The following is a 14,675-nucleotide window of genomic DNA, read 5'->3' on the forward strand; positions in this document are numbered from 1 at the left end:
CATGTTATCGATAATTTAGACATTTGGAATGGGTCATAAAAAATAATCAAAAGGATCCTCAAGATTTATTGGATGCACTTTCATCTGTGGCATTGTATCCTATCGGGCAGACACTTCTATGGGAACATATTCGTGAAGCGTGGAGATTTATAATGAATGAGTAAGAATTAGTGTAGATTAATGAATGTTCTTTAATATTTTAAATGAAAATCATTTCACCTACTTCATTAGTAATAACAGTATTAGTTTAACTGTTCTTTAAGCTTGAATACTGCGATAAGATGATGAACGTTCTCAGAATTATGTGATATATTTGCACAACACATTTTGAGCACAAAACGGTGGCTTCAGTTTTCGTATAGTTATCACAGCGATAAACCTTAGTATATTCTCTTGAATACTTCTGGACAACACTACAAACGCTGACTTGATATTGAACGTATGATAAGTATCAATAAAACGGTTCCCAGTGGAGGAGGATATTTGTCACTTCTGTGATCTTGTCTGATGCTTGTGATTCATTCGATTTCATAGCCAATTAGTTGTATACATCAACCTTTACCAGCAGATCGAGATTATTTCTCGTATTTATGTGTTTCAGCACATACATACAAACTGATAGATGGAATGAGTTGTGGTACAATTAGTCACATGCTTTTTGAGTATTTTATGAAACATAGACCTAGAATTTTTGATGTTGATGAGTCCTACCATAAGACCATATGAGTTACCTCTTAATGGTGTAGTAATATAGACTCGCTTCTTGGATGCCGAGAACTTAGTAGTTCTTATTACATCTTTGCTCTACCAACGCTTTATAAACTCAAGTTAGTAACTATCATTCATCAGTGCTTCAGTAAAGACCTTTACTTGTCTCTCTCAACTGCATCGTTAGTGCAAATTCGATAGATCCTTCTGAATCCACGTTTGTACTGGATTGAACATTGATTATAAAAAGTTAGATTCTATATACAGTTAATACAATGTAACTGCGGGTTTAGATCATTTGTCCCATAGAGAATAACTCAGATATGGTTTCGCAACGTTCTACTGAGAAGCTGTACTCGGTGGATTTCAGTCACATCACGAGTGAAGCAAATATTACCAATGAAATTGGATGATCTTCAGCCAAATATCGAAAATGAAGTGAAATTAATTTGCAGACCACAACTTCACACTCAGTAGTCTGAAAGTATCGTGTTTACCAAGAGATCTAAAACATTTGTGTTAGATATTATCCAGAGTTGTTCCTGTGTAGTTCTGAATAATCCCAAATAAGCAAGAAGCAAGTGTTTAATGCCTTCATCATTTTGATAGTCACCGTCTGGACCGTGAAAAGTCTAATTCCTATTAGTCGAATATTTTCAAAGTCCAAGTAATCTATAGCTAATGCATCGTTATTTCTCAAGAGAAAATGTATAGTTAAACCTAGCTTAAAATTATTGGTCTACCTTATTATCTCAGAAATAGTGAATAATTATGGCAAATTTCAGATTTACTCATTTAGAAATTTTCAATGTAAGACAAATCAAAATGTCTTTAATATTTTCAATTGTTTTCAGAGGGAGAAACGCAACTCGCCCAAGTGCTAAGGCGTAAGTTTCATTGCTTACCTCAGTTACAGAATGCTTTCTTATTGCGTTATACTTCGCATGTCCACAATTTTCATTCAGTTATTACCTTTGTATTCACTTGACTACTTCCAAATTGTTAAGTAGTATATTCAATAGTTTTTCATTCGTGATTCTTGGCTCAGATTTCCAAAGCATGCATTATTTCACATTACATATTGAATAATCCTACTTGACCACTTTTTCTACGTGTCATTAATCTGATAATTCTCTACATCACATTTAAACTCTGAAGGTTGTTAGGGTTTTAGGATGATTACCAATTTAATGTTCTATGATAAATAACAATCTAATTTTCCTGAATAAATTTGTTGGTAATCGGATGTTGAAGATAGGAGACGTTGGTTGTTCTTAGTTTCTGAAATAACCATAAGAATTCGCAAAATTGAAATTTTTATTTGGCGGTTGTTGGTTCATAATCCATTTTGTTCTACTGAAGCCTTTCTAATGTGCAATAAATTTTAACTGGCAATCGGTAACTTCTTCATTTTCTCTAGAGGACATTTTTTCAATTTTCGAATCGATTAAGGTTGAATTTTATATTTGTGAAGACAAAGTGTTTTGTAGAGAAACATTTAGATGAATGAATTGTATGCATCAATCTATTAAATAAATTAAAGTTTGACCTCATTCCGATTTCAATAACGGAATCGAAATTTACATCACTATTTATGGAAGAGTAGTAACATATTTCAGTAAATGTTGTTTACGCAGTGTAAAGTGTTAGTGACTAAATATTTCTATTCTGTGTTTCACTTATGTTTTACTATACTTATGTTTCTGTGATCATCGATTTAGTATAAGTTTTACTTCGGTGTCACACAATGTATCGCAGAATCTCGTCACACTTGACTGAACCAGGCACGGTCAATAAATTCTCTATATGCCCACTATATTGCATTGTGACATAAAATAAGATTGGTTCTTTTAAAGTTAGTATTTGCATTCACCCCAAACATAATTGAGATGCTTGCGAAGATGTGTGACGAAACTAAATCGATATTATCAGACTGGATGCATATAGTCATCATTTAATATTACGGTGGTAATTTATACCAGACGCATAACTCAAAAATCAACTACAGTAAACGCATAATTATATCTTTTTCTTACCATGTGGCCACGTAACAGCACTTGATCTATCTGAACGTCTACTAACATCTGATTTCGTTAGGCCAACTTACCATACCGTCTCTACATTTAGAAAAGAAAGATTTTGGTTCATGTCAGTTAAGATGTGGAGAATTAATCAGATTGTCATGTCGTCAAGTGTTGACATTTTGATTTTCCTAAGCATAACGTTAAATTCGCTAGCTGTTCTACTTCACATTTTTTCCATACTAAACAATAAGCATTAATAACCTAGAAATATGTGGAGTCGGCACACCCCACATCTTCTATGTTGTCTGAAATGTTTAAAATAATGCTCAGCATTTTCATTACTTTCATTTAAGTGATAAATATTGATTTTTAAGACAGACTCTTATTTCCCCATTAGACGAAACAGACTAGAGGTTGACTTCCTAACAATTTTTACAAAATCACATTCGATTTCAAGTTACTGACAATGAACTAAATGGGTCTTACCGTTTGTGGAATAGAAACCTAAATTTAATTACACGTAATATAGATAGTCAATAAAATTAAGACTAGTTTGTACTACTCCATCTTATTTAGCGCTTCATCTGATGATCTCAATGACATTTGCAAGTATCACCAAACCGCAAACTTTGGGCGTCATAATGAGTAAGTAATACAATTGGTTTGCACAAAAACACTTAAAATTATTCCTTCCATCAACATTTGTTTCATATTTGGACTGTCCAGTTTACCTTCGTAGATAATATCACATTAAAATTAATGATTACAGAGGGTCACATGAGAATTTGGCAATAAATATTATTCGTTATATTAGAATCGTAATAAGCAAGTAATTAACATTATATCCATTAAATTAACAATAAAAGTTATTGATTTGCAATAATCGAATCTGGAGTTCCTTCATATTGGTATTCTGTTTTCACTTTCATAAATGTATGGAGTTAACACGCTGACACAAATATAGATAAACACAGCATGGTTAACTCAAATCGCTGTTTCTGTACACAGTAAACTAAAAGTACCTAATAAAGTTAAAAATAGAAGAGTGAAAAATGACATTTTGCTTATTGAATTTAACCGTCGAATTCGTAATATATTTTCTAATGTCAACGAAGAACTGATACTCAATCTGAAAGGCATATAGGCATTAGGATTTCGCTGACACGTTTTGAATCCATAGGGTGTATAATAAGTATTTATGATTAGCATAGATCATGGTCTATTTGGAACAGAAGGAAACCTAAGTAATGACTGCATTCTGTCAGTAAGATAATAAACAAGGTTTGCCATATTCTCGAATTTCCATCATCCAAATACTGCTTTTCTGTCACACTATTACATATATCTTGGTAGGTAGTGTTGGTCCTACAATACAAATATATTAGGTGGAATAACTTTGATATATATTTCGGAGTTCATCTGCTTTTACAAGCAAGCATAGTTTGGATATGATATATATATATATATACCCGAGCAAACCATTTTATTCACCTCTGCATTGTTCAAGTAGTTTATGTGTGATTTCAATTCAGCAATTACTTGCTTACTATCGCTTGTTATCCCTCGTTGAAGAGCATAGGATACTCACCAGGATTCTACATCCAACTTTTACCTTGGCCATCCTTTCCAATTGTTCATAATTGCTATTCATTCTTTTGATGTCTACCACATCTTCGTTTAGCAATAATACAGTTAAACGTACTTGTTTATATTTAATTAAATTATTATCTTTTTGTGATTATGAATATACTTCAGCCTCATTCACAGTTTACATCAAACAACGTGTACAGTTACTGAACTACAAATTGTTAAGTTACATGTTTGAAAGTTTCATTATGAACAACTGACTATTTACCATGTAGATGGAAAATACATTGACATGGTTTGTTTTGACATCAACGGATGAAGAGTTTTATGGTGTTAGTAATACTAGTCATTTCACCACCAGTTAGTTCAAGAATGTTTTCCAGGTTGTATGAGGTTGTGATTCAGGAGAATTCATTTCTAGCATTCAATCATCTTTTTATGTTTTTGTTGGTAAAACAACATCCATTAATATAGGCAATTCAGTTTAGTCAACTCCTGTTCGAATTGTTCATTCTTTAATGAAATCCAAATTATTAAACACTTTAAGCTATGATACATACAACTATACTATTAACGGGATATGATAGTGTTACCAGAATGGACAGAACATCAGGTAAGTGATTCTGCAGTCAATGGAAAATGTATCAAGATATGAATTATGTTTATTTGTTCTATTTTACAGGTGTGTACTAACTGTAATTCTTAAAATACTATCCAAACGTCATTACACACTAAATAACATACCGGATCAAGAAGAAGTTAGTTCAATATTTTCTTAAATCCTTATTAATTTTATAAATTTAGTCACTAAGTATATGATATTGGATGTTTTGAAGTGAAGGTTGTTTTTCTGTACAACACTCAATCAATAGCTATCACTGTTGTATATGACCAAGTTGAACATATAGACCGGTATAATCTTGAACTAGTTTAAGCAGGTACATTACTATAGCGTACACTGCAAAAAATAGTAAAAGAAAGTTAACATCGATAAACCTTCAAAAATCTGTTTAATTGAGAAATTGAAAACATTGACATTGTTTCAGTGGTGCCAATAAACCATTAACAATTGGCTTAAGTACTAATCACTAGACATTAAGACTTAAGTGCACTTTTGGAGACTATCACATAGTTCTATCTTAACAAATGTTATTTCTAGATTGATGACATTTTCCGATTTATATATAGACGGAATATATTGGTGTTTTGGATGTCTTTACACAGGAATAAATTTATATTTATGACGTGGAAATTTTGCAGCTTAGTTGGATGAGCTGAGTGATGTGATTTCGTTAAGGTTGATAATTTAGTAGTGTTTTGATTATCATTATGGACACTGTCAGCCATATAAACTTTATTCGATGTGATAAGATATTACAAATCCAGGGAAGAAGTATTCTAGCCACATTTTCTGACGGTTTATTAGTTGGTGGATTTATCATTTCAAAGATCCCATTCAAGATATATGCTTCATATCTTGGACCAACAGCAATCCAATTCACAGATTGAGTTGTTTTCATCCCATCCACCCGAACTGATTACTACCATACAGGTCGACCTAATTTATTTGGTAGTTATGAAGTTTTTGTTTTTTGAATTAATGAATACAAATGGTTGACTTTTAATTCACTAGGTACTTGCTATGCAAAATTCTGGACAAAAACTACTTGAAAATCATGTTCTGAAACGTGGATTAAATGATTTGTTTAAAAGGTCGAAGGAAAACATGAAATGGACAAAAACTCATCGTGATGTCATCAGTAATTGGTTAAATAAAAATGTTCCCAATACAATCACATTACTTTGAATGCATTTCTTTCAGACTAATCAACAATTTCACTATTAGACAGTTTTATTCTGTTGAATTAATTGATTACTGGTTTGTCAATTAACAGATCTATCAATCGATCTATCAATCAATTCATCCGTACTTGTGTCTTTGTAACAAACTACTCATTTTTCTTGTTTCTATCTTATTCAATGTTGCGTATTCATATTTCGGTTTTCATGTGGTCTTATTATTAATATTATTATTATTTTGAATGTTCTAATATCCATTTGTCACTGAAACGTATATGTATGTGTACAATGATTCGATCGTACATATATTCATTCTACTATTATTGGCAATACACATTTTTCTTTATTACAGATGGACGAGAATATGTTTTGTAGTGCAAAGATGATATAAAAATGGATATACAAGCTCAGTTACTTTATGAATAATTGCTATTATTGTCCCTAATATCCTTATTAGTATTGGTAACATTATTATTATTATTATTATTATTATTATTATTAATACTATTAATTATGATAGCTATTAACCAGAATGCATGCTTATCTGTAAAGGTATATTGGTTGAATTTTTTTGATCTGATAACATTTTGAAAAGTTGATCTTGGGTGTAATTAGTACTTATACTCCATAAAAGTGATAAGATTGTTTGTGTTTTCAAGTGTTTGTTCATCAAGATTTTGAAACTTATATATACATTAAGTAATGTAATTTACATCCTCTTAGTTTGAGAAATTCTTTGGAGTTTTAGCGGCAAATGACCGAGAAATTTCAATTATGGCATATACAACTGCGATTTGCTCTACCCAACAATCTGTGAATCCGACGTCCGTAGACTTTAATTTAATGTTTGTTCTTACTAACATACTCTCTGTAGTATCGAAGCAGTTACATCTGTGTTTGACTTCGATGCTTCAACTGGTATACTGTCAGGTCCTATTAATTTCCCACTCTTGATCTGTCTGATGATTATCCTGATTTCTTCAATCGTTGGTGGAGTGACATCTATATAAAGTTCTGTAGCTGGTGCTTCGATGTCTCGTGGATTCAATGGAGTGCCTCATTCAAGAGTTCTTCAAAGTGTTCCACACATCTGTTACTTTATACGCGAACCAAAGTGATTGTCCTGCCTTCTGTATCCTTGCCTGGACTCCTCGAATCTCTTATCGTTTATTCGTCGCGTAACAGCTGTTCCATATGTCCTTCACTTGCAGATTTTTCCGCTGTTTTTGCCAGGTCCTCCACATATTTCTGCTTGACAGATCTAATGCTCCTCTTCACCTGCTTGCCAGCTCGTGTGCATCAGCTTGTGCCTTGACCTTATCGGTTCTCGTTCGGCTGCTGTTAACTGCTGTCTTATTATTATTTCCTTGAATCTTGTCTAGCGTTTCAATAGACATCCTGACACGTTGAAGTTGATACTTGCTTGATCCCTTTCTAATTGTCCTCCATCATAGTTTTTCTAATTTCAGTGGATCCTTTTAGGCTTAGAACCTGTTGTTGGGAGTTAACTTGAATTTGTTTGGCTTGTCGGTTTGTCGAAAGAAAGTGTGTTTTGAGATCACAGGAAAAACGAAATTTCTTTAAATGCGTTTGACAATTCGGAACAGTTTCACGCTTACAGACCGTGATCTAAACTTATAAGAATAAGGTCAACGAAATGAATCTTGTCTAGTGAACTGTTGACCTTCAAACAGTGTTAAGTTACATGACAGTGGTCATATGCAATGTTTGACATGATTGCTTGACTTTTATTGTTTCTTTTCAAAGCATTTGTGAATGCTGGTCATTGTTCTCCTAAACACTATACATTTCCTCTTTCGGTTTACGACCGTTTTATAGCACGAGGACTATGAGGCCCATTTCGTGATTATTCGTCTATTTTCTTTGATTTTTCATAAAGTTTTGATACTGTGAAAATATCAATATCAACACAAAGTGAACAAATGTGAATGTTCAAATTGATAAATAAGTTGCATCGAACTTCGTTACCACTTTGACAAGAAACACTTGTTCTGTGGTTACACAGATATAAATGTCTGATGATTAATGTTTGCTGTTTTCATTTGCTCCATAGAATTGTTCAGAGTAACATTATGAGAGTGTAAATGCATCATTCGTTGATCACGTTTGACATAATCAGTGAGTTTATCATGCTTATTCTTCTGAATGATGCAGGTTTAACATGTGATCGAGGCTTTTGTGAACAACAACTAGTGTTCAAGATTTGACTACGTCCAAAATACCAGCTTATACATCTCTTGAAGCATTCGGGTACCCCTATTGCAATTCGGATGACTTAGTATGAAGTCCGATTCAATGCTGAAATGATGGTGTGACGGAAAATGGAGGAGACTGTTGTTTGACTAAGTGGTTCGAAAGGTGTGTAGAATTTCAGGAAACTGTAAAACTGAATTCATGGTCATTCCGACAATTTTACTATAGCTATTCGAAACACTTTACAACAGATCCGACTTCAAATAGGCGGACGGCAGTCGGTTGAGCACATGTAGGATTCTTAATTTTTCAGTTTTTATTTGTTGGTTGATTGCTGTCACCTTTCACAGTTAAAATCTGAAGCTCTCATGAATGTCGTACGGTGTTGTATATCTTATGTGCTTGAACTAGTCATGTCTGGAGATCATATACATGGAAACAACCAAACTGTGTGGGTTCCTGTAAACCTCTGTATGGGTTGGTATCGGCGAATTTCAGACTATTCAAAACAGTCTATTCTGATTCACATACGATTTGGCATAATAGTGGACATGTCATCCACAAGGCGGTGGAGATGCAGTCACATGGTAGCCGGTGACCAACGATTGGTTCGTACGCTATTTGTTACCTCAGGATACTGGTGCCCTTGTGCACCGTTGAATTGGAATCAGGGTTTTCCAACTGCCCCAGGTGGGTCCTCCATATCCACCAACCCAGCTAAAGCACCAGAGTTTTGCTTTACGTTCTCTTAATTTCCTAAACCTCCTCGCTACGAGAAGGTAGTGAGTAGGACTTCTCTAGCAGAGGCTATATACGTGTGGCCATGTGAGAGTATTTCGAGAGGGAGGACGGACTCTCTCCACTCTCGGACGTACCAGGGCACAAACATCACATCAACGGTGACTCACTGAATATTAACAGAAGTTATAAATAATGCATATGGTATTAGAATCGTTTAATATTTATGTGATTGAGGACTTTCATCACTAGCAGGTATCACTTGAAGTACAATTCAACACCATAAAATACTGAAAAGGGATACCGATAATCGGTTATAAATGTTTTCGATGTTCATTGCATATCATTTAATGTCGGGCAGATTATGTATTGATGAATAACTTTGAATTGTAGATAGAATTGACATTCACTTAAAAACTGAGGAAGTTTACATTCAAAATAGCCTTAGTTTCATACAGAAAATATCTATTCTCCATAAACGTTTAGCACAAATATATGTCTTACTTAGGTTACTAGTTTCAAATAAGTTTTCAATGCTGGAGTTTCGATGTAATAGATTCTAAATTAGTATCAACATTTCTAACAAACAAACACAATGTCACAAGGTATTCTGTCTTTATATTTACTGAAATCTTTAAATCGAATGTCACATCTGACACTGGAAGCCGTATCCCTAATTGAGAAGAACAATAAATTTTGATTTAGGTTGAGTGAGGCGATTGTTTCAGGTAGATGCACATGCACAAAAATGACAGAAATTCATATAACTGAAAAAGTGTACTAATAACTGTATCTCAGCAGCATTTGTGAAGTGAAGTAATGACATGTCCACTATTATGCCAAATCGTATGTGAATCAGAATAGACTGTTTTGAATAGTCTGAAATTCGCCGATACCAACCCATACAGAGGTTTACAGGAACCCACACAGTTTGGTTGTTTCCATGTATATGATCTCCAGACATGACTAGTTCAAGCACATAAGATATACAACACCGTACGACATTCATGAGAGCTTCAGATTTTAACTGTGAAAGGTGACAGCAATCAACCAACAAATAAAAACTGAAAAATTAAGAATCCTACATGTGCTCAACCGACTGCCGTCCGCCTATTTGAAGTCGGATCTGTTGTAAAGTGTTTCGAATAGCTATAGTAAAATTGTCGGAATGACCATGAATTCAGTTTTACAGTTTCCTGAAATTCTACACACCTTTCGAACCACTTAGTCAAACAACAGTCTCCTCCATTTTCCGTCACACCATCATTTCAGCATTGAATCGGACTTCATACTAAGTCATCCGAATTGCAATAGGGGTACCCGAATGCTTCAAGAGATGTATAAGCTGGTATTTTGGACGTAGTCAAATCTTGAACACTAGTTGTTGTTCACAAAAGCCTCGATCACATGTTAAACCTGCATCATTCAGAAGAATAAGCATGATAAACTCACTGATTATGTCAAACGTGATCAACGAATGATGCATTTACACTCTCATAATGTTACTCTGAACAATTCTATGGAGCAAATGAAAACAGCAAACATTAATCATCAGACATTTATATCTGTGTAACCACAGAACAAGTGTTTCTTGTCAAAGTGGTAACGAAGTTCGATGCAACTTATTTGTCAAATTGAGCACACACGAAAATATTTTCAATATGTTTTTATATTGTGTAGTGTTTATTGGTATTTGAATTATAGAATGAACTAAGAATCATAGCAATAACTTAGTAGGATCAAGAAATACTAGGTAACCACAAACGTATGTACTGCATTTAGAATTCGAAATCAAACATGAAACTAGTACAAATGTATCATTAGTTCATTCGAAAACCGCATCCGCAACAGCTCAAATTCTATTCAGTGTGTCTGTATTCAATTGTACGTCTTCTTCTCAAGTTCATCCTGTGTCTGTCGGACGGTGTATTGGATAAGGATTCTGTGTTATCATTAGCATTAGAATTAACAACCCAAATTAAAACTGACTAACTTGGTTCCTGATATTGCATTTGATCAACACTTCGATTGTGTGTACTTAAGTCATTGATATCTAGAGTTCGCACCACCGATTTCACGACATTCTTCAGAATAATCCCCGTATATGGTGGACGATCATTTCCTCGATAATATGTAACTTCTGCAGACACCAAACATCTCATATTCAACCAAAGAACTCTTTCTTTAAACAGCTTCGATGGAGTCTCCTTCGTCACCAAATGTCTGGCATTTCTATATTGCAGTAGAAAGGCATCTACTCCCCTCTCCTGCTCATTATACGTTGAAGCGGCAATAGAATCATTAGCATTTTTCAATGTCCTGACAAAAGTTTCTGCCTCACCATTAGAACAAGGATGTTCGGGAGCAGCAAACAGATGTTTGCACCCTATGAGAGCCATTATTGGTCACTAACACCATAGGAACCCCTTCTCGACTAAACACCTTTCCTAATGCTTGCATTGTGAAAGCAGAATTTGGTGAGGTAGTGAAAAAATATCAGGCCACTTTGAAAAAGAATCAACAATTACTAGTGCATAGCGTTTGCCAGGAAAATGACCACAATAGTCAGCGTGATGATATTTTTCACAATTGTTTGCCGTACGACATATATCTGCGTTTATCTCTGGCCACCAACATGTGAGCCTTGCCAAAGACTTCATTTTCTCAACACCTAAGTGACCACTATGAAGGTCTTCAAGAACAGATTTACGCAATGAAGGAGGAATGACAACACGATCATTTGAACATAAAATACCATCAGGAGTAGTAGATAGCTCATATCGCTTTGAAAAATAGATAGGAAATCTACGTTTCAAATTAGCACTCCAGCCTTTCCGTATAGCACTGAGTATACATCCAAAATGTCTATGAGTTTCTCTAATGAGGTCTGGACGTCTCACAGGTAAAGGTTGCACTAACAAACAGTCCGAAGTATTAATAGGTCTATCGTGTAATGACTGTCGAGAAATGTAGTCAACGTGTTGAATTTGTTTGGCACTTCTGTGCTGAACCGTATAGTCATATGCACTCAAAGAAATGCTCCATCGTTGAACCATAGTAGCTGAGAAACGTGCTAAGGATTTTTTCAGGATAATAAATAAACTTTAAAGCTTCGTGATCAGTAACAATAGTGAATTTCTTTCCGAATAAATATTTATGAAGTCTTTTAACAGCCCAAAACACAGCTAATGCTTCTCGCTGAGTCTGTGAATAACCTTGTTCAGTAACAGTAAGTTTGCGTGAAATGCAAATAACTGATCTGCTTTCCTGTTCTAAAAATTGCGACAATACCCACATGTGATGCACCAGTGAAATGCACAGAATGTACACTAGGGGAGTAAGTTAGAAGTACAGCATCACTTTGAAGAAACTTTAGTAGACTTCGTAAGCACAACTCCTGCTCCTCACCCCATTTGACTGAATTGGATGTCAAAATATTAAATAAACAATTTGCACGACAAGAAAAATTAGGAACAAAACGGGAGTAGTAATAAAGAGCATCCTCTAGTGAACGTGGTTCTGTAAGATTTTTTGGAGACGGTGCATTTGTCAGTGGAGCTAGTCGTTTCAATTCTGGTCTAAATCCATTACCATCAACTAGGTACCCAAGACATTCAAAACTGGATACACAAAATGAACACTTATTTGGATTCACTGTAATATTCTTCTCAGTTGAACGACGTAATAAAGCAATAAGTCTCTCGTCATGAACTACCTTATCAGGACCATAAACAATCAAATCATCTTGATAAATTTCAACACCTTCAAGATCACTAACTACTTTATCCATAAATTCCTGAAATATGGCAGCACAACAACTTAGACCAAATGGTCGATTGATATAAAGGGACTTGAAGATAAGCATCTTTTAGGTCAACATTCGAGAACACTTTAGGACCATGAAGTCGATTTAGAATATCTTCAGCCTCTACTGTCGTACACGTCTGCCACAACAAACGGGAGTTCAATGTTAATCTATAGTCACCACATATTCTAAGTGTCTTGCCGTACGACTTCAGTGGCGTAACAATAGGAGCACCACATGCTGAAGACTGAATCGGTTCAATTATGCCTTTCGCACACAAATCCTTTAAAGTCTTATGCACTGCTTCTCGAAGACCATGAAGAATTATTCGTCTTTTAAGAAAGACTGGATCACTCTGTATTTGAAGTTTTATAGGCTGAATTTTCATACTTCGACTGCACTTAGCACACATAGCTATCAAATCTTTAAGTAGAGCATCAGAATATTATTTAGAAACTAGGAAAGACAACTCCACTCAGGGCCTTTTCAAATTCCTTAAGCCCAGTATTGACATTCCTGTTTCGCTAACTTAACCTTCACAAGGTATGTATGAAGAATTATCATCTCTTATCAGCGATTCACAACATCCTCGTATGGGCAGTCCATGTTCATTAATCCCCAAAACTGATACTTCAGTGGGTCGTGCCATAACGTAAGGATCAAAAGATTCCAAGTTCTTGAATGAAATATTGAACTCTATACTGCCTGTGTCCACAATAAATTCATTAACTGAACCAAGCGATGTATATAATCGCTTTTGAATATGAGCATTACCTTTCGAAATGGTAGAAAAATATAAATGATCGGTAGAAACATCCGAATTGTTGAGGTTTCAATTACAAGATTTAGTACTACTTGATGTAAAATGGACAGTAACTCTGCATACTGACTGAACGTGTCCTATCCTACCAAATATAAAAAATTTAGCATTAAGAAATGCACATGAATTACGAGAATGAAACTTTCCACATGATCAACACTTACCAAACTTGATCTCACCATTGTGGCTTGCTATATAATTCCTTGTTGAAACACCTTTCATATTTACACGCGAATAGGAATCACTGTTAAACGAACGCAAGTTTGATTGACACTGAGGTTGTAGTTTATTGTGACGACTAAACAAAGTATTAGAAATCTTCATCTACTGGATATCAAGTTCACTCACTGCCTCGTAGTTAATACAAAAAGTTCTAGCATCTTGAAAGGAACAGTTCGGAATTCTTAACAGTTCTCTTTCCAAACCCGCTATGTTAATTCCTACAATTAATCGATCTCAGTTACACATGTAGTTGATCACGGAAATTACATTTGACAGCTTGTTTCTGCAATTCAAGGATGAATTCCCTAACCTTTTGTTCAATTCTACGAATCATCTTATGAAATTTCGCCCTCTCACGGCATTCAAACCTAGTGCACTTTACATGATTTAACGATAGCTCCTTGAGAGTTGCATAAGGAAGTGAGATAGGTTTTTCTGGATGTGCCAAAATTTTTAATAAGCTGTACGCTTCTCTTCCGATGAATGTCAGGAAATGTGCCACAATTTTATCACATTCAACATCTTTCTTAGTCATGCTCCGGATTTCAAACCTTTTCAAATAATCCTCAAAAGCTTCAGAAGTTGAATGAATACCTAACTGTTCTATCGCAGGCTTTATCGCGACGCCAATATGATAATTAGAAGTATTTGAATTATAGTGTGAACTAAGAATCCCAGCAATAACGTAGTCGGATCAAGAAGTACTAGATAACCACAAACGGATATACTGTATTCAGAATTCGAAACCGAGCATGCA

The 14,675-nt window shown here is 34.7% G+C and overlaps 1 protein-coding gene across 1 annotated transcript; it reads left to right on the forward strand.

Annotated features, from left to right (window-relative positions):
• Positions 1 to 4,551: 4,551 nt before the first annotated feature.
• On the forward strand, positions 4,552 to 6,583 carry MS3_00001799 (uncharacterized protein). Its single transcript, XM_051209292.1, has 2 exons — positions 4,552 to 5,077; positions 5,953 to 6,583. Exons 1-2 carry the CDS (start codon positions 4,952 to 4,954, stop codon positions 6,124 to 6,126), a joined length of 300 nt encoding a protein of 99 aa, XP_051074731.1. The 5' UTR covers positions 4,552 to 4,951; the 3' UTR covers positions 6,127 to 6,583.
• Positions 6,584 to 14,675: the final 8,092 nt, after the last annotated feature.

The sequence above is a fragment of the Schistosoma haematobium genome, chromosome 1 (assembly GCF_000699445.3).
Source record: "Schistosoma haematobium chromosome 1, whole genome shotgun sequence".
Lineage (NCBI taxonomy): Eukaryota > Metazoa > Platyhelminthes > Trematoda > Strigeidida > Schistosomatidae > Schistosoma > Schistosoma haematobium.